This window comes from Entelurus aequoreus, linkage group LG16 (genome assembly GCF_033978785.1).
Source record: "Entelurus aequoreus isolate RoL-2023_Sb linkage group LG16, RoL_Eaeq_v1.1, whole genome shotgun sequence".
NCBI classification, from domain to species: Eukaryota; Metazoa; Chordata; class Actinopteri; order Syngnathiformes; family Syngnathidae; genus Entelurus; species Entelurus aequoreus.
This window is the reverse complement of record NC_084746.1, coordinates 14,431,384-14,453,218: the sequence shown is the minus strand read 5'-3', so window position 1 is coordinate 14,453,218 and position 21,835 is coordinate 14,431,384. Positions and strand designations below refer to the sequence as shown.

The window sequence follows — 21,835 nt, the reverse complement described above, 5'->3', positions numbered from 1 at the left end:
ATTGTTGGTATATTGTCTATTACCATTGTTGGTATATTGTCTATTACCATTGTTGGTATATTGTCTATTACCATCGTTGGTATATTGTCTATTACCATCGTTGGTATATTGTCTATTACCATTGTTGGTATATTGTCTATTAACATCGTTGGTATATTGTCCATTACCATTGTTGGTATATTGTCCATTACCATTGTTGGTATATTGGCCATTACCATTGTTGGTATATTGGCCATTACCATTGTTGGTATATTGGCCATTACCATTGTTGGTATATTGTCCATTACCATCGTTGGTATATTGTCTATTACCATTGTTGGTACATTGTCTATTACCATTGTTGGTATATTGTCTATTACCATTGTTGGTATATTGTCCATCACCATTGTTGGTATATTGTCTATTACCATCGTTGGTATATTGTCCATTACCATTTTTGGTATATTGTCTATTACCATTGTTGGTATATTGTCTATTACCATTGTTGGTATATTGTCTATTAACATCATTGGTATATTGTCTATTACCATTGTTAGTATATTGTCCATTACCATTGTTGGTATATTGGCCATTACCATTGTTGGTATATTGTCCATTACCATCGTTGGTATATTGTCCATTACCATCGTTGGTATATTGTCTATTACCATCGTTGGTATTGTTCATTCTTCCTACATTGTTGCTACAAATTATTAATATTATTAATATATTAATAATCGCTGAATGGAGACCTGGGGGGTGGGATTAAATAAATGATCTTCTTTTCACTCCATTTCAGGCTAAACTGGACCATCATGTTTACTTACTGCACATTTCCTTTTGAATTATATGAACTAATAATATTATATGTTGTGTACTTTGTACTTCTTTTGTGTCATTGCCTGAATTAAATGAAGAAATGAAATTTTAAAAAATATGCTAAATTATCAACAACAAATATGGATGATTACATTTGTTTTATTTTCCTTCCATTATTCTTGTAAACATGTGAGTGGTTAATTAAAGGACAATAATAATTGCAACACAAAAAAAGTCACTGTTAAAAAACATTTACTTTACATGACAAGCGGTAGAAAATGGATGGATGGACTAATATGCCAGCCATAATATATATTTTCCTGTTATGTTTTTAATCCTCATCCTGTGACATCAAGTCCTCTTTGGTTGAAAGAGGCATAAAGGCTGCGAGGAAGGAAAAGTCATTTGTGTGTGTGTGTGTGTGGGGGGGGGGGGGGGGGGGGGAAGGTGTCGTTGTTTGGGTCAGACGCATGATGGCTGCCTAGAAACATTTTCTAATATTAGAACGTTTCCTTGATTTGCCCGGCTTCTCCGGTGACTGGGTAGCACATGGTCTCGGCGCCAGCCAATCACCTCGCGGGGAGAGCTTTCCCTCGCTCTAGCAACAGCGAGTTACTTGCTGCCTATTCATTAATTATTTTCCTGCGGTCTCCCTCAGCCGTGCGGAGTCTGCTGACGGCAAAGTGCTCCCGCTTCCTTCCCGCTCTCCGACTGAAGAGAAAGTTGCTCAAGAGGAGAGGGATGGATCTCCTGATGCCGAGCTCGCCGGCCGCCGCTTTTCACGGCGAGCTGCTCCGCCGCTATCCCGGCCCCGCTCGGGCCGCCCGTCTTCTCCCTCGCACTTTTGGCGCGCTGGAAGTAAGTCGTGAAAAAGACGGAGTGGCGCACGACGGCCATTTTTCCTCAACTTGTTTCCTGCCGGACGGTGTGACAAACCAGGCATGGAGACGGGATAAACCACGGGACTTTTTTTTTGGCCGAGCGAGGATGGGGAGGGGGCAGGACTGTGGGAGTTTTGGAGAGGAGGGGGTGTGGAGCAGGTGGAGGGAGGGGGTAGGGCTAAAGGGGGGGGGCATGGTGGTGTGAGGATTGCGGGCTGTGGTTGGGTATGCCAGTGCCACGTGTCTCGCCTGGCACCTCTCGCTTCTCGACTGGGAAGGATGTTGCACGGAGAGTCTGGCTGCGCCTGTCCGGCTGTCTCTCTCAACCAAAAGTGGGGTGAGTGTCGCACTCGGCCGCGTCCTCCGAACACCACAACTCTTCCATCGCTCTCGTTTTTTTTTTTTGAAACGGAGAAGAAGAAAAAAAACGACGTTTAGAAACTCCGAACGGTTTGCGGTCTGGCACCACAACATTATGGGGACTCTACAAGCACGCCTTTTGGATTCGAAGCTAACCGACGCTAAAGGGGTGTTGTTGTTTTTTTCTGTGTGTTTTTAGTGTCTGCGCTGCATCGATTGTGCTAACATTTCTCAACTGATTTCACAACGTCGCCGGGCCCTGGCAAACCAGGCCTGTGGTTGTTTGGTTTTGGGGCGTATTTTATTTCAAACGTCGCCCTGAATAGCCGGCGACTCCCGCCACAAACGGCCAAAACTTGCACGCACTTCTCGGGGCCGTGTCGCCGGCGTGTCTACCTGCGTCGTGGCTAACGTGATCGTCGTCCTCGGCTGGTCTACAGACTGCAGATGTTGTTCTTAATCTGCATACCCTAATCTCTTCTCCTCGTCCTCGCTCGCCATCTCTTCCCCCCCCAGTAACTGGAACTTCGGGACGTTTTTTGGGCCCGCTCTCCTCTGCGACGGTACGGACAACGTTTTTCACCCATTTTGCAAGAGTTCGACATTTACAAACCGATGTGTTATGCATAAAATCTAGTCTTTTAGAAGCGTTATTTGTTCATTTATTTTGCGCGTCGTAATATTTTCTGCATGCGCCGTCCAGAAGGTAATTTGGTGATGTTTTAAGTGTCACTATCTGTCATCTCGCCATGGAGCCATGTAGCTCTTCTGACAGAATGAAGCCAGAAATATTTCCCTGGCAACAACATGCCGCCTTCTTTTCTCACTTGCAGATAACGAAATGTTGCGAAGGCTTCTAAATTCTAATACGTTCTTTTTTCTCGTATTCTCGCTCTTCGGAATATTTTCCTGGGAATGTGCGACGACTCGCAGGGAATGTTGATTTCACAAATTGTGCGTGTGTGAACGTGGCGTGGAGAGAACGTAGGCTCCCGTCCAGGGACCCAGTTTGCTGTTTGGTGGTGACGCAGCGGCATCGTGCAGAAAACTGCACAAGCGCATGTTCGCCATTTTCATGCACGTATCTAAGCTCGGCTTCTTTACCTGAGAACTGCAGATGTTGTTCTTAATCTGCATAACCTAATCTCTTCTCCTCGTCCTCGCTCGCCATCTCTTCCCCCACAGTAACTGGAACTTCGGGACGTTTTTTTGGGCCCGCTCTCCTCTGCGACGGTACGGACAACGTTTTTCACCGATTTCGCCACAATAGTTCGACATTTACAAACCGATGTGTTATGCATAAAATCCACTCTTTATAAGCGTCATTTGTTCATCATTTGACTTGGCGCTTGTTTATTTTGCGCGTCGTAATATTTGCTGCATGCGCCGTCGAGAAGGTAATTTGGTGATGTTTTAAGTGTCACTATCTGTCATCTCGCCATGGAGCCATGTAGCCAGAAATATTTCCCAGGCAACAACACGCCGCCTTCTTTTCTCTCTTGCAGATAACGAAATGTTGCGAAGGCTTCTAAATTCTAGTACGTTCTTTTTTCTCGTATTCTCGCGCTTCTGAATATTTTCCTAGGAATGTGCGACGACTCGCAGGGAATGTTGATTTCACACATTGTGCGTGTGTGAACGTGGCGTGGAGAGAACGTAGGCTCCCCGTCCAGGGACCCAGTTTGCTGTTTGGTGGTGACGCAGCGGCATCGTGCCGAAAACTGCACAAGCGCGTGTTCGCCATTTTCATGCACGTATCTAAGCTCGGCTTCTTCACCTGAGAACTGCAGATGTTGTTCTTAATCTGCATACCCTAATCTCATCTCCTCATCCTCACTCGCCATTTCTTCCCCCCCAGTAACTGGAACTTCGGGACGTTTTTTGGGCCCGCTCTCCTCTGCGACGGTACGGACAACGTTTTTCACCGATTTCGCCACAATAGTTCGACATTTACAAACCGATGTGTTATGCATAAAATCCACTCTTTAGAAGCGTTATTTGTTCATCATTTGACTTGGCGCTTGTTTATTTTGTGCGTGGTAATATTTGAGAAGGTAATTTGGTGATGTTTTAAGTGTCACTATCTGTCATCTCGCCATGGAGCCATGTAGCTCTTCTGACAGAATGAAGCCAGAAATATTTCCCAGGCAACAACACGCTGCCTTCTTTTCTCACTTGCAGATAACGAAATGTTGCGAAGGCTTCTAAATTCTAGTACGTTCTTTTTTCTCGTATTCTCGCGCTTCTGAATATTTTCCTGGGAATGTGCGACGACTCGCAGGGAATGTTGATTTCACAAATTGTGCGTGTGTGAACGTGGCGTGGAGAGAACGTAGGCTCCCGTCCAGGGACCCAGTTTGCTGTTTGGTGGTGACGCAGCGGGATCGTGCCGAAAACTGCACAAGCGCATGTTCGCCATTTTCATGCACGTATCTAAGCTCGGCTTCTTCACCTGAGAACTGCAGATGTTGTTCTTAATCTGCATACCCTAATCTCATCTCCTCGTCCTCACTCGCCATTTCTTCCCCCCCAGTAACTGGAACTTCGGGACGTTTTTTGGGCCTGCTCTCCTCTGCGACGGTACGGACAACGTTTTTCACCGATTTCGCCACAATAATTCGACATTTACAAACCGATGTGTTATGCCTAAAATCCACTCTTTAGAAGCGTTATTTGTTCATCATTTGACTTGCCGCTTGTTTATTTTGTGCGTGGTAATATTTGAGAAGGTAATTTGGTGATGTTTTAAGTGTCACTATCTGTCATCTCGCCATGGAGCCATGCCTGACAGAATGAAGGCAGAAATATTTCCCAGGCAACAACACGCCGCCTTCTTTTCTCACTTGCAGATAACGAAATGTTGCGAAGGCTTCTAAATTCTAGTACGTTCTTTTTTCTCGTATTCTCGCGCTTCTGAATATTTTCCTGGGAATGTGCGACGACTCGCAGGGAATGTTGATTTCACACATTGTGCGTGTGTGAACGTGGCGTGGAGAGAACGTAGGCTCCCGTCCAGGGACCCAGTTTGCTGTTTGGTGGTGACGCAGCGGCATCGTGCCGAAAACTGCACAAGCGCATGTTCGCCATTTTCATGCACGTATCTAAGCTCGGCTTCTTCACCTGAGAACTGCAGATGTTGTTCTTAATCTGCATACCCTAATCTCATCTCCTCGTCCTCACTCGCCATTTCTTCCCCCCCAGTAACTGGAACTTCTGGACGTTTTTTGGGCCCGCTCTCCTCCGCGACAGTACGGACAACGTTTTTCACCGATTTCGCCACAATAATTTGACATTTACAAACCGATGTGTTATGCCTAAAATCCACTCTTTAGAAGCGTTATTTGTTCATCATTTGACTTGCCGCTTGTTTATTTTGTGCGTGGTAATATTTCAGAAGGTAAATTGGTGATGTTTTAAGTGTCACTATCTGTCATCTCGCCATGGAGCCATGTAGCTCTTCTGACAGAATGAAGCCAGAAATATTTCCCAGGCAACAACACGCTGCCTTCTTTTCTCACTTGCAGATAACGAAATGTTGCAAAGGCTTCTAAATTCTAGTACGTTTTTTTTCCCGTATTCTCGCGCTTCGGAATATTTTCCTAGGAATGTGCGACGACTCGCAGGGAATGTTGATTTCACAAATTGTGTGCGTGTGAACGTGGCGTGGAGGGAACGGAGGCTCCCGACCAGGGACCCAGTTTGCTGTTTGGTAGTGACGCAGCGTCATCGTGCAGAAAACTGCACAAGCGCATGTTCGCCATTTTCATGCACGTATCTAAGCTCGGCTGTGAAATGTATCCCATTGTGTAGAAACGTGAGGAAATAACTACAAAAGTACACTTCATTCATTAACGGTGTTACAAAAAAGACCAGTTAGAATAATACATAATGTTGGATATAGAGACCATACAAACACTTTATTTATTGAATCGAAAATACTGAAATTCCACGACATAGTGAATTTGCAAACAGCTAAAATGATGCACAAAGCAAACTATAACCCGCTAGCCAAGAATATACGACAATTCTTCTCAACAAAAGAGGAGAAATATAATCTTAGAGATACATTTAATTTAAAACATTTGTACGCACGTACAACACTTACAACCTTTAGTACATCAGTATGTGGAATTAAATGATGGGAATGGATTAAGCCAGGGGTGTCCAAAGTGCGGCCCGGGGGACATTTGCGGCCCGCAGGTCATTTTTTAACGGCCCCACGGCACATTTTAAAAATACAATTGGAAAAAATCAAAAACATAAAAAGTGGTATAAAAGAGCAAACAGGTGAAATGTAACAAGAAAATGTTGCAATGTTTACTCTAATAACACAAAGCTGCCAGGCAGGCTGTTTATTTCTTTAAAAAATAATAATAAATCAAAATCAATGTCATTATGAATTATTGACCTATTCAAGGCTCCAATTACGTCACATTAAATATTCCACTTTGAGATATTTTTGGGGGAAAATGTTGCATATTATATATAAACTGGAAATTGTGATGTATCATGTTGTATGTAGGGCTGGGCGATATGGCCTTTTATTAATATATCGATATTTTTAGGCCATGTCACGATACACGATATATATCTCCATATTTTGCCTTAGCCTTGAATGAACACTTGATGCATATAATCACAGCAGTATGATGATTCTATGTGTCTACATTAAAACATTCTTCTTCATACTGCATTAATATATGCTCATTTTAAACTTTCATGCAGAGAGGGAAATCACAACTAAGTCAATTTAGCAAAAGTCTATTTATTAAACAGTTATTAAGCAGTGGCACAAACATTCATGTCATTTCAAAACAGAAAGTGCAAGATTGTCAGAGACATTTTAAAACAAGCTATTAGTGCACTTTTGTGCATGATGTCACTAAGATGACATATCAAAACAACACTAAATTAAAGTGCACTTTTTGTACAGAACGCCACTACAATAGTTTAAAACAAATAAAGTGCACTTTTGTGCATGATGTCACACAAGATATTTCAATAAGTGTCAAATAAAAATGCTGCATAATAGGAAATCAAATAGTGTATGTCCTTCACTATGTGGTAGGTTCCTGCGGACGTTATCTCCTTCTGTTGTTGACTATTTTTTTCATACGTTGTTGATCTGGAAATGGTTGCTTGGGCATTTTGTGGGTGTGGCACCGGCCGGAGATGTTGACATGCGGAGTATCAAGCATTCTTCATTCTCTAGCGGGTGACTTTTAAAACGATGCTACGAATTAGCAGAAATGCTACTTTTTTAGCAACGCTTTTGCCTCACACTTGACATATTACGGTTGTCTGTTCAACATCTTCCCGCTTGAAGCCAAACCACCGCCAGACGATGGACCCCCTGCTGTTTTTCTTGGGAATTAATTATTCTTCCATTTGTTACCAGATTCACACCTTCTTTCTCTCGTATTACCACTCGCACCTCTCCGCTAGCATCACAACTAGAGATGTCCGAAAATGGCTTTTTTGCCGGTATCCGATATTCCGATATTGTCCAACTCTTAGTTACCGATTCCGATATCAACCGATACTGATATATACAGTCGTGGAATTAACACATTATTATGCCTAATTTTGTTGTGATGCCCCGCTGGATGCATTAAACAATGTAACAAGGTTTTCTAAAATAAATCAACTCAAGTTATGGGGGAAAATGCCAACATGGCACTGCCATATTTATTATTGAAGTCACAAAGTGCATTATTTTTTTTAACATGCCTCAAAACAGCAGCTTGGAATTTGGGACATGCTCTCCCTGAGAAAGCATGAGGAGGTTGAGGTGGGGGAGGGGGGGTGTATATTGTAGCGTCCCGGAAGAGTTAGTGCTGCAAGGGGTTCTGGGTATTTGTTCTGTTGTGTTTATGTTGTGTTACGGTGCGGATGTTCTCCCGAAATGTGTTTGTCATTGTTGTTTGGTGTGGGTTCACAGTGTGGCGCATATTTGTAACAGTGTTAAAGATGTTTATACGGCAACCCTCAGTGTGACCTGTATGGCTGTTGACCAAGTATGAATTGCATTCACTTGTGTGTGTGAAAAGCCGTAGATATTATGTGACTGGGCCGGCAGGCAAAGGCAGTGCCTTTAAGGTTTATTGGCGCTCTGTACTTCTCCCTACGTCCGTGTACACAGCAGCGTTTTAAAAAGTCATACATTTCACTTTTTGAAACCGATACCGATAATTTTTAAACCGATACCGATAATTTCCGATATTACATTTTAAAGCATTTATCGGCCGATAATATCGGCAGTCCGATATTATCGGACATCTCTAATCACAACTAATGTTACCATGCCGCTACCTCTCTGCTCCGGGAGAGCGTATGACGTTGCACGCGCGACAGTATGTGACGTACAGTATGTAAGAAGGTGCGCTTGTTTTATGTCTCTGTGAGAAGGAGAGACAAGAAAGAGTGAGAAGAGCCTGTAGTGTAATGCCCGCAGCTAAAAGCAACTGCGTGAGAACGTATACTCCAGACCTGGGCAAATTAAGGCCTGGGGACCAAATGCGGCCCGTTAAGCTTTTCAATCCGGCCCGCCGGACATTTCCAAATAATTTTTTTTAGATCTTTAAGATGGAAAGTGTAGCTGCCATTATGATGTGCAGTGATGTATTCTAATGACCGTAAGTCTTCAACTATACAAAGTATTTCAATGGTTGGAATCTGTGCTTTTGCATGATATACTAGTTACTATGGTCATCTAATTAGTTACTATGGTCATCTAATTAGTTACTATGGTAATTAAGTCACAGCAGCTCAGACGAGGCACCAAGCAGTGTGGGCGGGGAGTGTTTCCACAGAGTGTTTCCAGAGCGGCCAGCCTGAAATGCGGGTTTTTTTTACAGCAAAGTTCTAAAGCTTTGCGATATATCAGTTATATCAGATTGTAGATGGGTCTTTTTTTTACCGTTCGCGTTCATATTTCGCTGTGTTTATTGCATTTTGCTTGATTGTAAAATATGTCGATCGAAAGGGGGTGTGACGTTCATATGTTGTCAATATTCAGTGTTTTATCCTTCATAGATAATGTAAATCCCACATTCTTTATTTTCATGTACATTCTGGGTGTCTCATTCAGTAAAAAAATTTAAAATTCAATTTCTAACTTTCAATCTAGGGATGATGTTTGATAAGAAATTATCGAGTTCGAGCCTATTATCGAATCCTCTTATCGAACCGATTCCTTATCGATTCTCTTATCGATACCAGATAGGTTGTTGTTTATGGAAAAAAACACACAATATTTGGTTTAACAAAAGCTCACTTTTATTATATAAGAAAAAAATTAAATCTAATAAATAAATAAATATTGACTGTTACCCCCCCTAAAAAAATAAAATAAAATAAATAAATGACTGTTGTTACCCAAAGTATATTAAGTGGGATTTTTCAGAAAAACAAATATATACAGTAACACAAAAACAACCTGTCTTTGTGATCACTATAGGTGTATAAATAATAATATAGTGTTAAATAAAATCAGTCCCTTGGGCACAAAACTTAAAATAATACAGCTCTCTAAAAAGTTTCACTTCTGCTGCTATTTGACATAACTGTTTGTTATGATGCTTTGACATTTTTGCACTTTATTTCTTTATTGAAAGAAAATTCTATGAACAGAAAAGTTGTTTGCAAATGTGGTTACAGTGTTAAAAAATGAAAAGTTAAAGCTAAAAAAAGAAATACACTTTATTGAGTTAACATTATTTCTTTATAGGGTAGATAGATAGATGGATGTGATGTGATGTTATGAGCTAGGGAATATAACAACTACACTACCCAGCATGCAACGGGAGTGACGAGCATGTGCGGTAGCCCCGAAAAGTGTTGTTGCATGTCGCCACCCGGCAGCTAAGAATGAGGTTATGAGCACGCTGTGAAAGTAAACGTCAAGAACTCAGCCAACACGCCTCGTCTGCATTATTTATAATTAGACAGACAACACATATACAGTGTGATTTTGTTTTGTTTACAAGGAAAGAAAAACAAAAGTTAAAAAAGGGAGATGTGTTGTATATATATGTATGTGCTGCGGTTGCTTTAAGAACGTTGCGACAGCTGCCGTAAAGGAGGTGCGTTGCTAGCCTGGTTGCTATGTTTCCGGTTGGTCGTAAAAGTGTTGGTCATGTGTTTGTACCCTGCTCAAATCTCTCAGTAAAGTTATTCATTGGATTATACCTTTTGTTTTGAACTTCATTATACTTTGGAGCGCTTTTTCCGGTCCATTGTTTTTCCTGATTTCCCTATCTGCGCCTAATGCCTGGTTCACACCAACGGCGCTTGCCGCGCTTCAAAGCGGCGAGCAAAGCGCCGTCATTTGGAAGAGGTGCTACGAACGTTTGTAATGCTAGGTTCACACCAACGGCGCTTTGACGGCGCTTTAAAGCGGCATGCAAAGCGGCGTTAAAGCGTGAGGGTTGTCTGGTGGCATGCGGTGGCGACCGGGGTCCGCGCTTTGAACCAAGATCTGTTAAGCTTTCCTACGCTTTGAGTCAAGCTTTGCTGAGCTTTGTCACGCTTTGATACGCTCTCGGCGCTTTATTCCATTCTTGACAGAGCGCCGAATTTTTTGAAACCGTTTAAAAAAAATTTGCCGATCTTGCCGCATGTCCCGCTTCACTACAAGCTTTCCCACGATCCATTAGGACCCTCACGCTTTAATCACGCTTTGTTACGCTTTAACGCCGCTTTGCATGCCGCTTTGCATGCCGCTTTGCATGCCGCTTTGCATGCCGCTTTGCATGCCGCTTTGCATGCCGCTTTGCATGCCGCTTTGCATGCCGCTTTGCATGCTGCTTTAAAGCGCCGTCAAAGCGCCGTTGGTGTGAACCTAGCATTATGACTGAGCTACGTGACGTCATTTCTTGTGATGTCTCACGGGGCATTTCTGGTCGGGACGGGATTCGTTCCTAGCGGTTCGAATAAAGAACCAACTCTTTTTCTGTACTATAGTGGTCTCGATAACGGGTACCGGTTCTCAAAAAGGGATTAGAGTCCAAGGACTCGGTTCTTTTCTTATCGAACAACCGGGAAAACCGGTTTCGAGTATCATCCCTATTTCAATCAGACATTATTGTGAGATTTTGTATTAGTGTTCCTAAAAATAGATATACCGGCCCTCAGTAGGGTTGGGTATCGAGTATCGACTGGAACCGGGACTAACTTTCCGATTCTCCCGGAATCGTTCAAAAGTTTAAATTTCGATTCCTGTTTTCGATACCAGTCCGCCGACCGGAAAAAAATATGTCCGCCGAACCGGAAGAAGAAGCCGCTGAACACCAATGAAGAAGCGCCCACCGCCGGAAGTGTTAGCATAGCCGAGCGAGTCAGTCAAGCTCAAGCATGGATAGCGGGCGTCGGCGGTCGAAAGTGTGGCTTTACTTTACAAAAAAAAATTAAATAACCGCGAAATAACAGAGCTCCATGTCCATCAAGAAACGAGTGGAGAGAGAGCTGCAGATGTACCAGGACGTTCCACCGATACTTATGTCTGACGACCCTGCTGCATGGTGGTGGTCCGGTGGAACCAACAACAGACTTATCCTTTGCTGTCATATCTCGCTTTCTCCTATTTATGCGTTCAAGCTTCTTCCACACCCAGCGAACGTGTATTTTCCACAGCAGGAGACACTATCTGTCCAGAACGCTCACGCATCCTGCCTGAGAAGGCGGATATGGTCATTTTCCTAAACAAGAACTGTCTCTGATTTTATACTGTACCTGCTGCTAATCTGGACTGGGTTTTGCAAGTTGTTTCTTATTGTTTATTTGCTTTTCTGCACCAGGTTAGCCCATCAGTGGGAGCACGGTAACATTTTTAAGTACCTGCAGCATCATACACTTGTGTGTGTAAATGTGTTTTCATGAGGTTTCCTGCAGCATCATACACTTATGTGTAAATGTGTTTTCATGAGGTTTCCTGCAGCATCATACACTTATGTGTAAATGTGTTTTCATGAGGTTTCCTGCAGCGTCATACACTTATGTGTAAATGTGTTTTCATGAGGTTTCCTGCAGCATCATACACTTATGTGTAAATGTGTTTTCATTAGAGATGTCCAATAATATCGGCCTGCCGATATATGCGTTAAAATGTAATATCGGAAATTATCTGTACCGTTTTTTTATTATCGGTATCGTTTTTTTTTGTTTGTTTTTTTTGTTTGTTTGTTTTTTTAAAATTAAATCAACATAAAAAACACAATATACACTTATAATTAGTGCACCAACCCAAAAAACATCCCTCCCCCATTTACACTCATTCACACAAAAGGGTTGTTTCTTTCTGTTATTAATATTCTGGTTCCTACATTATATATCAATATATATCAATACAGTCTGCAAGGGATACAGTCCGTAAGCACACATGATTGTGCGTGCTGCTGGTCCACTAATAGTACTAACCTTTAACAGTTAATTTTACTAATTTTCATTCATTACTAGTTTCTATGTAACTGTTTTTATATTGTTGTACTTTCTTTTTTATTCAAGAAAATGTTTTTAATTTATTTATCTTATTTTACAAATTTTTAAAAAAAGTACCTTATCTTCACCATACCTGGTTGTCCAAATTAGGCATAATAATGTGTTAATTCCACGACTGCATATATCGGTTGATATCGGTATCGGTTAAAATCGGTATCGGTAATTAAAGAGTTGGACAATATCGGAATATCGGTTATCTGCAAAAAGCCATTATCGGACATCCCTAGTTTTCATGAGGTTTTCAAAAATAAAGCTCTCTTGAGGAAAGTGTACCCCTGGGAAAATGTATTCATAATTTATAATATTTATATTCAAGGTCATAGATTTGATATTTATATTCTAGTTGAAAACAGCCCTGTGAGGAATTTATAGTAAAGTTCATAAAAAGTTAATAGAATTAAAATTGATGGAGAATGTCAGACTATTTCATTCAGAAAGACTGTAGGTTAGCTAGCTCATTTAAAATATCCTAAACTTTTTTTTGACCCTGCCTCTTAAAAGAATCGGAATCGAGAATCGCCAGGAATCGGAATCGAAACAAAGAATCGGAATCGGAATCGTTCGAATTCAAGCGATACCCAACCCTAGCCCTCAGACACATTTGTTTCTCTAAATTTGGCCCCCCGAGGCAAAATAATTGCCCATGCCTGGTATACTCCAATATCACGATATAGTCATTTTCTATATCGCAGAGACAAACCCGTGATATATCGGGTATATATCCATGTATTGCCCAGCCCTAGTTGTATGCGTGCATGTTCCAAATAAACCCAAACTCCTGCTTCTTGCGTTCTTTCGTAAGTATGACACCTTTTTTGGATCACTCCTCACATTCTTCTCTTTTTGGGCTTGTGTTGTGCTGCAGGTTGGCCGTAATCCCCGTCCAGAACATGCGGGAGCGTCACAGAACCGAAGAGGATTAAAGACCGTCCCACTCTGCCACCGGCACTCCTGATTTAGACCACTTGATCGGAGCGCAGCAGGCCGCTCCGATAGCATCCGGCCTCGCAAGAGCATGTTGCCTACGCTCTCCCTCTGCTCCATCGTCTGGCTCAACCGGGGTATCAAGCTGAGGAAAGTGCACCACTTCACCAACACCGGGCAGGTCTGAGAGAAGAGTGGGAAGGTCAGACTTGGGAAAATGCTTCTCAGCTTTGGGTGACTCTGGCGTCCCTCGACATCATCTTCAGTGACTCATAAACCTTTCCGGTTTTCCCGGCCCCGCGCCGTATAATCCTCTGTCGGCGGCCATTTTGAATTGTGCCCCCCCACGCAAAATGGCAACAGAGGGTTTCCAGTACCGGGCGCTGTACGCGTTCACTAAAGACCAGGAGGAGGACTTGGACCTGCAGCCGGGGGACCTGCTGGTGGTGAGCAAGGCGTCCCTCCTGTCCATGGAGAACTACCACCCGGGCCGCGCTGAGGAGCCGGAATGCCTCGGCTGGCTCCTGGGGTACAACGAGCGCTCCAAGCAGAGAGGCGACTTCCCCGGGACGTACGTTCAGTACGTGGGCCCCGTCAAGATGGCGCTCCCGTCCAGTCAACCCCGGTCTCAGCGGCCGCTGCCTGCCGCGCCGAGACCGGACACATGTCAAGGTGAGGACGCTTGCTTTCTTCTCTATTCTCCAAGCTTTCTCAGTCTGTTGTTTTTAAAACAAACAACTTAAAAAAAAAAAAAAGTAAGCTGCAGATAAATCTTTTCCTACTAAAATGAGAAAGTGTTTAGTTTTTATTACAATTATTTTATGACAAATATATCTTCTTAGTTCTCATCGATATATACAGGCCTCGAATTTTTACTTTTTAAGGTCAATGCAAGTGTTGCCTTAAAGGAGGACTCATATTTTAGGGCACCAAGGCAAACATATATATATATATATATATATATATATATATATATATATATATATATATATATATACACACTGCCGTTCAAAAGTTTGGGGTCACATTGAAATGTCCTTATTTTAGAAGGAAAAGCACTGTACTTTTCAATGAAGATAACTTTAAACTAGTCTTAACTTTAAAGAAATACACTCTATACATTGCTAATGTGGTAAATGACTATTCTAACTGCAAATGTCTGGTTTTTGGTGCAATATCTACATAGGTGTATAGAGGCCCATTTCCAGCAACTATCACTCCAGTGTTCTAATGGTACAATGTGTTTGCTCATTGGCTCAGAAGGCTAATTGATGATTAGAAAACCCTTGTGCGATCATGTTCACACATCTGAAAACAGTTTAGCTCGTTACAGAAGCTACAAAACTGACCTTCCTTTGAGCAGATTGAGTTTCTGGAGCATCACATTTGTGGGGTCAATTAAACGCTCAAAATGGCCAGAAAAAGAGAACTTTCATCTGAAACTCGACAGTCTATTCTTGTTCTTAGAAATGAAGGCTATTCCACAAAATTGTTTGGGTGACCCCAAACTTTTGAACGGTAGTGTATATATATATATAACAATTTTTTTATTCATTAATGATATAAACTTGTCAGCTTTTTGTCATTTCATGATGCCTTTATCTCTTTTTACATTTTGAATATCGGGAGGTATTTTTAAAAAAATTATTTATTTATTTTTTAAAGTTATTTACATTGATATGTACATGTAGATGCTGTATCGGGACATATCCACTAAGAGTTTGAGCAGAAATATGTCATAGAAATGAACTATACCCAATAACACATTAACAAAATGCTGTGTCACATGAATGTTTTTTGAAGTAATACTTTTGTACTAGAAAGATTCTGAAAGACTCATTTATGATCCATCCATCCATTTTCTCGTTTATTTATTAGATATCAACGTTGTGTATGTGCTGAAAGATTCATTTATGATTGTTTATCAAAATATAACTATAGATTTCAACATTGTGTATGTGCTGAAAGATTCATTTATGATTGTTTATCAAAATATAACTATAGATGTCAACATTGTGTATGTGCTGAAAGTTCCATTTATGATTGTTAAGCAAAAAATAACTACAAATGTCAACATTGTTTATGTGATGAAAGATTCATTTATGATTGTTAAGCAAAAAATAACTACAGATGTCAACATTGTGTATGTGCTGAAAGATTCATTTATGATAGTTTATCAAATTTGTTTATCAAGATATAACTATAGATGTCAGCATTGTGTATGTGCTGAAAGATTCATTTATGATTGTTTATCAAAATATAACCATAGATGTCAACATTGTGTATGTGCTGAAAGTTCCATTTATGATTGTTAAGCAAAAAATAACTACAGAGGTCAACATTGTGTATTTGCTGAAAGATTCATTTATGATTGTTAAGCAAAAAATAACTATACATGTCAACATTGTTTGTGCTGAAAGATTCATTTATGATAGTTTATCAAATTTGTTTATCAAAATATAACTATAGATGTCAGCATTGTGTATGTGCTGAAAGATTCATTTGATTAAGCAAAAAATAACTATAGATGTCAACATTGTGTATGTGCTGAAAGATTCATTTATGATTGTTTAGCAAAAAATAACTATAGATGTCAACATTGTGTACGTGCTGAAAGATTAATTTATGATTATCAAAATATGACTATAGATGTCAACATTGTCTATGTGCTGAAAGATTCATTTATGATTGTTTATCAAAATATAACTAGATGTCAACATTGTGTATGTGCTGAAAGATTCATTTATGATTGATAAGCAAACAATAACTATAGATGTCAACATTGTGTATGTGCTGAAAGATGCATTTATGATTGTTTATCAAAATATTAGGGCTGCAACAACTAATCGATTAAAATCGATTATAAAAATAGTTGCCGATTAATTTAGTCATCGATTCGTTGGATCTATGCTATGCGCATGCATAGCATAGATTTTTAAAAAAATTTTAAAATTTTTTTAAATAAACCTTTATTTATAAACTGCAACATGTACAAACAGCTGAGAAACAATAATCAAAATAAGTATGGTGCCAGTATGCTGTTTTTCTTCAATAAAATACTGGAAAGGATAGAAATGTAGTTGGTCTCTTTTATCCGATTATTAATCGATTAATCGGAGTAATAATCGACAGATTAATCGATTATCAAATTAATCGTTAGTTGCAGCCCTACAAAATATAACTATAGATGTCAACATTGTGTATGTGCTGAAAGATTAATTTATGACTGATAAGCAAAAAATAACTATAAATATCAATATTGTGTACGTACTGAAAGATGCATTTATGATTGTTTATCAAAATATAACTATAGATGTCAACATTGTGTATGTGCTGAAAGATTAATTTATAATCGTTTATCAAAATATACCTATAGATTTCAACATTGTGTACGTGCTGAAAGATTCATTTATGATTGTGTATCAAAATATACCTATAGATGTCAACATTGTGTATGTGCTGAAAGATTCATTTATGATTGTTTATCAAAATATAACTAGATGTCAACATTGTGTATGTGCTGAAAGATTAATTTATGATTGATAAGCAAAAAATAACTATAGATGTCAACATTGTGTATGTGCTGAAAGATTCATTTATGATAGTTTATCAAATTTGTTTACCAAAATATAACTATAGATGTTAACATTGTGTACGTGCTGAAAGATTCATTTATGATTGTTTATCAAAATATACCTATAGATGTCAACATTGTGTATGTGCTGAAAGATTCATTTATGATTGTTTATCAAAATATAACTATAGATGTCAACATTGTGTATGTGCTGAAAGATTGTTTTATGATTGTTTATCAAAATATAACTTTAGATGTCAACATTGTGTATGTGCTGAAACATTCATTTATGATAGTTTATCAAATTTGTTTATCAAAATATAACTATAGATGTCAACATTGTGTACGTGCTGAAAGATTCATTTATGATTGTTTATCAAAATATAACTATAGATTTCAACATTGTGTATGTGCTGAAAGATTCATTTATGATTGTTTATCAAAATATAACTATAGATGTCAACATTGTGTATGTGCTGAAAGATTCATTTATGATTGTTTATCAAAATATAACTAGATGTCAACATTGTGTATGTGCTGAAAGATTAATTTATGACTGATAAGCAAAAAATAACTATAGATATCAACATTGTGTACGTGCTGAAAGATGCATTTATGATTGTTTATCAAAATATAACTATAGATGTCAACATTGTGTATGTGCTGAAAGATTAATTTATAATCGTTTATCAAAATATACCTATAGATTTCAACATTGTGTACGTGCTGAAAGATTCATTTATGATTGTGTATCAAAATATACCTATAGATGTCAACATTGTGTATGTGCTGAAAGATTCATTTATGATTGTTTATCAAAATATAACTAGATGTCAACATTGTGTATGTGCTGAAAGATTCATTTATTATTGATAAGCAAAAAATAACTATAGATGTCAACATTGCGTATGTGCTGAAAGATTCATTTATGATAGTTTATGAAATTTGTTTACCAAAATATAACTATAGATGTTAACATTGTGTACGTGCTGAAAGATTCATTTATGATTGTTTATCAAAATATAACCATAGATGTCAACATTGTGTACATGCTGAAATATTCATTTATGATTGTATGTCAAAATATAACTATAGATGTCAACATTGTTTACGTGCTGAAAGGTTCATTTGATTGTTTATCAAAATATAACTATAGATGTCAACTTTGTATGTGCTGAAAGATTAATTTATGATTGTTTATCAAAATATAACCATAGATGTCAACATTGTGTATGTGCTGAAAGATCCAATTATGATTGTTAAGCAAAAAATAACTACAGATGTCAACATTGTGTATGTGCTGAAATATTCATGTATGATTGTTAAGCAAAAAATAACTATACATGTCAACATTGTGTTTGTGCTGAAAGATTCATTTATGATAGTTTATCAAATTTGTTTATCAAAATATAACTATAGATGTCAGCATTGTGTATGTGCTGAAAGATTCATTTATGATTGTTAAGCAAAAAAATAACTATAGATGTCAACATTGTGTATGTGCTGAAAGATTCATATATGATTGTTAAGCAAAAAATAACTATAGATGTCAACATTGTGTACGTGCTGAAAGATTCATTTATGATTGTTTATCAAAATATAACTAGATGTCAACATTGTGTACGTGCTGATAGATTCATTTATGATTGATAAGCAAAAAATAACTATAGATGTCAACATTGTGTATGTGCTGAAAGTTTCATTTATGATAGTTTATCAAATTTGTTTACCAAAATATAACTATAGATGTTAACATTGTGTACGTGCTGAAAGATTCATTTATGATAGTTTATCAAATTTGTTTACCAAAATATGACTATAGATGTTAACATTGTGTACGTGCTGAAAGATTCATTTATGATTGTTTATCAAAATATAACTATAGATGTCAACATTGTGTACATGCTGAAAGATTCATTTATGATTGTTTATCAAAATATAACTATAGATGTCAACATCGTGTATGTGCTGAAGGATTTATTTATGATTAAGAAAAAATAACCATAGATGTCAACATTGTGTACGTGCTGAAAGATTAATTTAAATGTTTATCAAAATATAACTATAGATGTCAACATTGTGTATGTGCTGAAAGATTCATTTATGATTGTTTATCAAAATATAACTATAGATGTCAACAATGTGTATGTGCTGAAAGATTCATTTATGATTGTTTATCAAAATATAACTATAGATGTCAACATTGTGTACGTGCTGAAAGATTCATTTATGATTGTTTATCAAAATATAACTATAGATGTCAACATTGTGTATGTGCTGAAAGATTCATTTATGATTGTTTATCAAAATATAACTATAGATAACCGATACCGATAATTTCCGATATTATATTTTAGGCATTTATCGGCCGATAATATCGGCTGTCCGATATTATCGGACATCTCTAGTTGAGACTACAAATGTGGGTATAGATCATGTACATCATACCAATGCTGATACTTAAATTTTTAAGATCATTGAATTAACTTTTTTTTTTTTTATATATATGTAATCGGACAAAATCACAGGATGGCGGTGTACCAATGTCAATTAAATATTTCATAAATTTCCTACTATAGGCTTTGATTTAAATATTTTTGCTCTTTAAGCCCTCTTGGGCTTAAAGTGACTTGTTTGCCGAGTTTTAAACAATAACAAAAACGACAAAAAATGATTAAAAAAAAAAAAAAAAAATCAATGTAACCACTGTAGTATCGACCATGTACTGATAATTTGCTCAATATCGTCTATATTTGTAACGATCCATCCACCTTTGTTCATGTTCAAGCGCTCTTGCTTGCGGTTGGCATGACCTGGTACGGTGAGGAGTGTAGCATGTTTGGCTATTCCTCGTCCTCTGGGGATGATACTTGTAAACAAATTATTTTATTTGCCGCCATGGAGGTGAGGATTGCTGAATTAGTAGTGGTTTTGCTGCACTCGAGGATGCTACAGCAGACCTGGGCATTCGGCGGCCCGCGGGCCACATCCGGCCCTTTGTGCGTCCCTGTCCGGCCCGTGTGAGGCCAATCATAAATTACAAAATACATTTTAAAAAGTATCTATGTCGAGTGTGCAATACAACGGTGCTGCTTTTGTTTTGAAAAGCGTTATTTGTATTACTTCCATGTGGACGTATGCGCGTGCGTGATTGTGAGTGAATGTGAACAGCGGCAATTATAAATTACAAAATAAAGTTTAAAAAACATCTATGTCGTGCGCGCAATACAACTGTGCTGCTTTTATTTTGAAAAGTGTTATTTATGGGCGTATGTCCGGGTGTAACCTGTGAGTGAAGGTGCACAGCGACAAGTGATGAGACGCTAAAAAGAGAAAAGTTGATGACGAATGGCGTGTTTCCAACAAGACATGGACTGCCTAGTAATTCTTTACAGAAATTAAAGGTAAAGCCGTGTGCTTAATGTGTGGTACACAGCTTGCTGTGTTTAAAGAATATCATTTGAATCGCCACTACACGACGAAGCACGAGGAAAAATACCGGAATCTGTCTGATGAAGCGCGCGCAAGGGAGGCTGATGCGTTGATGGTAAAACTGCAAACCCAACAAGGACTTTTTGCCAAATTTCACACCCCCAGAGATGCAGCTGTCAGGACAAGTTTCGTCATTTCTCACAAAAACGCCAGAAAAAGTAAGGCGTTTTCTGACGGAGAGTTTATTAAGGAGTGCTTATTGGACTCTGTTGCGCTGATAATGCCCGGAGACTTTGACTGTTTTTCGCTGGCTTTGGATGAGAGCTGCGATGTACGTGACACCGCCCAGCTGCTCATCTTCTTACGTGGGATAACTGCAGACTTTCAAATCACGGAGGACCTGGCAGCCATGCAGTCAATTAAAGAGACAACCACAGGTAAAAACTTGTTCACATAGGTAAATGCGTGTTTGGACATGTTAGGACTGAAATGGGACAAGCTGGCAGGTGTGACAATCCAATCCAATCCACTTTATTTATATAGCACATTTAAACAACAAAATGTTTCCAAAGTGCTGCACAACAATATTAAAAACAATATTCAAATATTATCCTTAGCTCCACCAATGACTGAATAAAAACAAAAAATAATTAAAAATAAAACTATTATAAAAAACAATATAAAATAAATATGATTAAAAACAATTTTTAACAACAGATGGTTGTCCAAATCTGACGGGGAAAAAGGTTGGATAATGCAGGATAAAGTGACAGAAATTAACCCTGTGCAGAAATAGACATTTTTGCATTGTATTATACATCAGGAAGTGTTGTGTAAGACAGTGTTAAAAATAAAACCATCAAAAGCAATCTGCTTTTGTATAAAGTTAAGTTAGGTTAAATGAAATGATTATTATTAATTATTATTATTATTATTTATCTTACGGTATATCAAAAATAATATTGAGCAACATTTAATTGAAATATTGTCTGTGTGGCCCTCCAGCAGTGCTCAGGTTGCTTATGCGGCCCGGCCCCCGGTAAAAATGAATTGCCCACCCCTGCGCTACAGTGTGTTAAGGATGCTTTCGTTCTCTTGTCACTGCCAAATTTGCAGGACACAGCCATCAACATGCATTATCACGACATAACAATAGTGTAAAAAGTGCAATCGTCTTCCTAATTTACATCATTGTATATCCTCTATATTGCGTAACCTTAATGCAAACTATTGTTCGTTTTTACCGTATTTTCCGGGCTATAGATCGCACCCGTATTTAAGCCGCAACCATCATATTTAAAAATAATAATAATAATTTGTCGATATAATAGCCGCACCGGACTATAAGCTGCAGATATATATACGTTGT

At 38.7% G+C, this 21,835-nt stretch overlaps 1 protein-coding gene across 2 annotated transcripts in view; it reads left to right on the top strand.

The window, feature by feature from the left end:
• pik3r2 (phosphoinositide-3-kinase, regulatory subunit 2 (beta)) overlaps positions 1–21,835 on the top strand; it is a 131,536-nt gene that overhangs the window by 17,506 nt on the left and 92,195 nt on the right. Inside the window, exons 1-2 of one of the 2 annotated variants that reach the window (XM_062022217.1) lie at positions 1,803–2,016; positions 13,402–14,132. In XM_062022217.1, the coding sequence (XP_061878201.1) occupies positions 13,814–14,132 (319 nt within the window). In that variant the 5' untranslated portion in view covers positions 1,803–2,016; positions 13,402–13,813. Of the gene's footprint in view, positions 1–1,802; positions 2,017–13,401; positions 14,133–21,835 lie in introns of those variants that run through there. The other variant, XM_062022216.1, reaches the window with a different exon arrangement.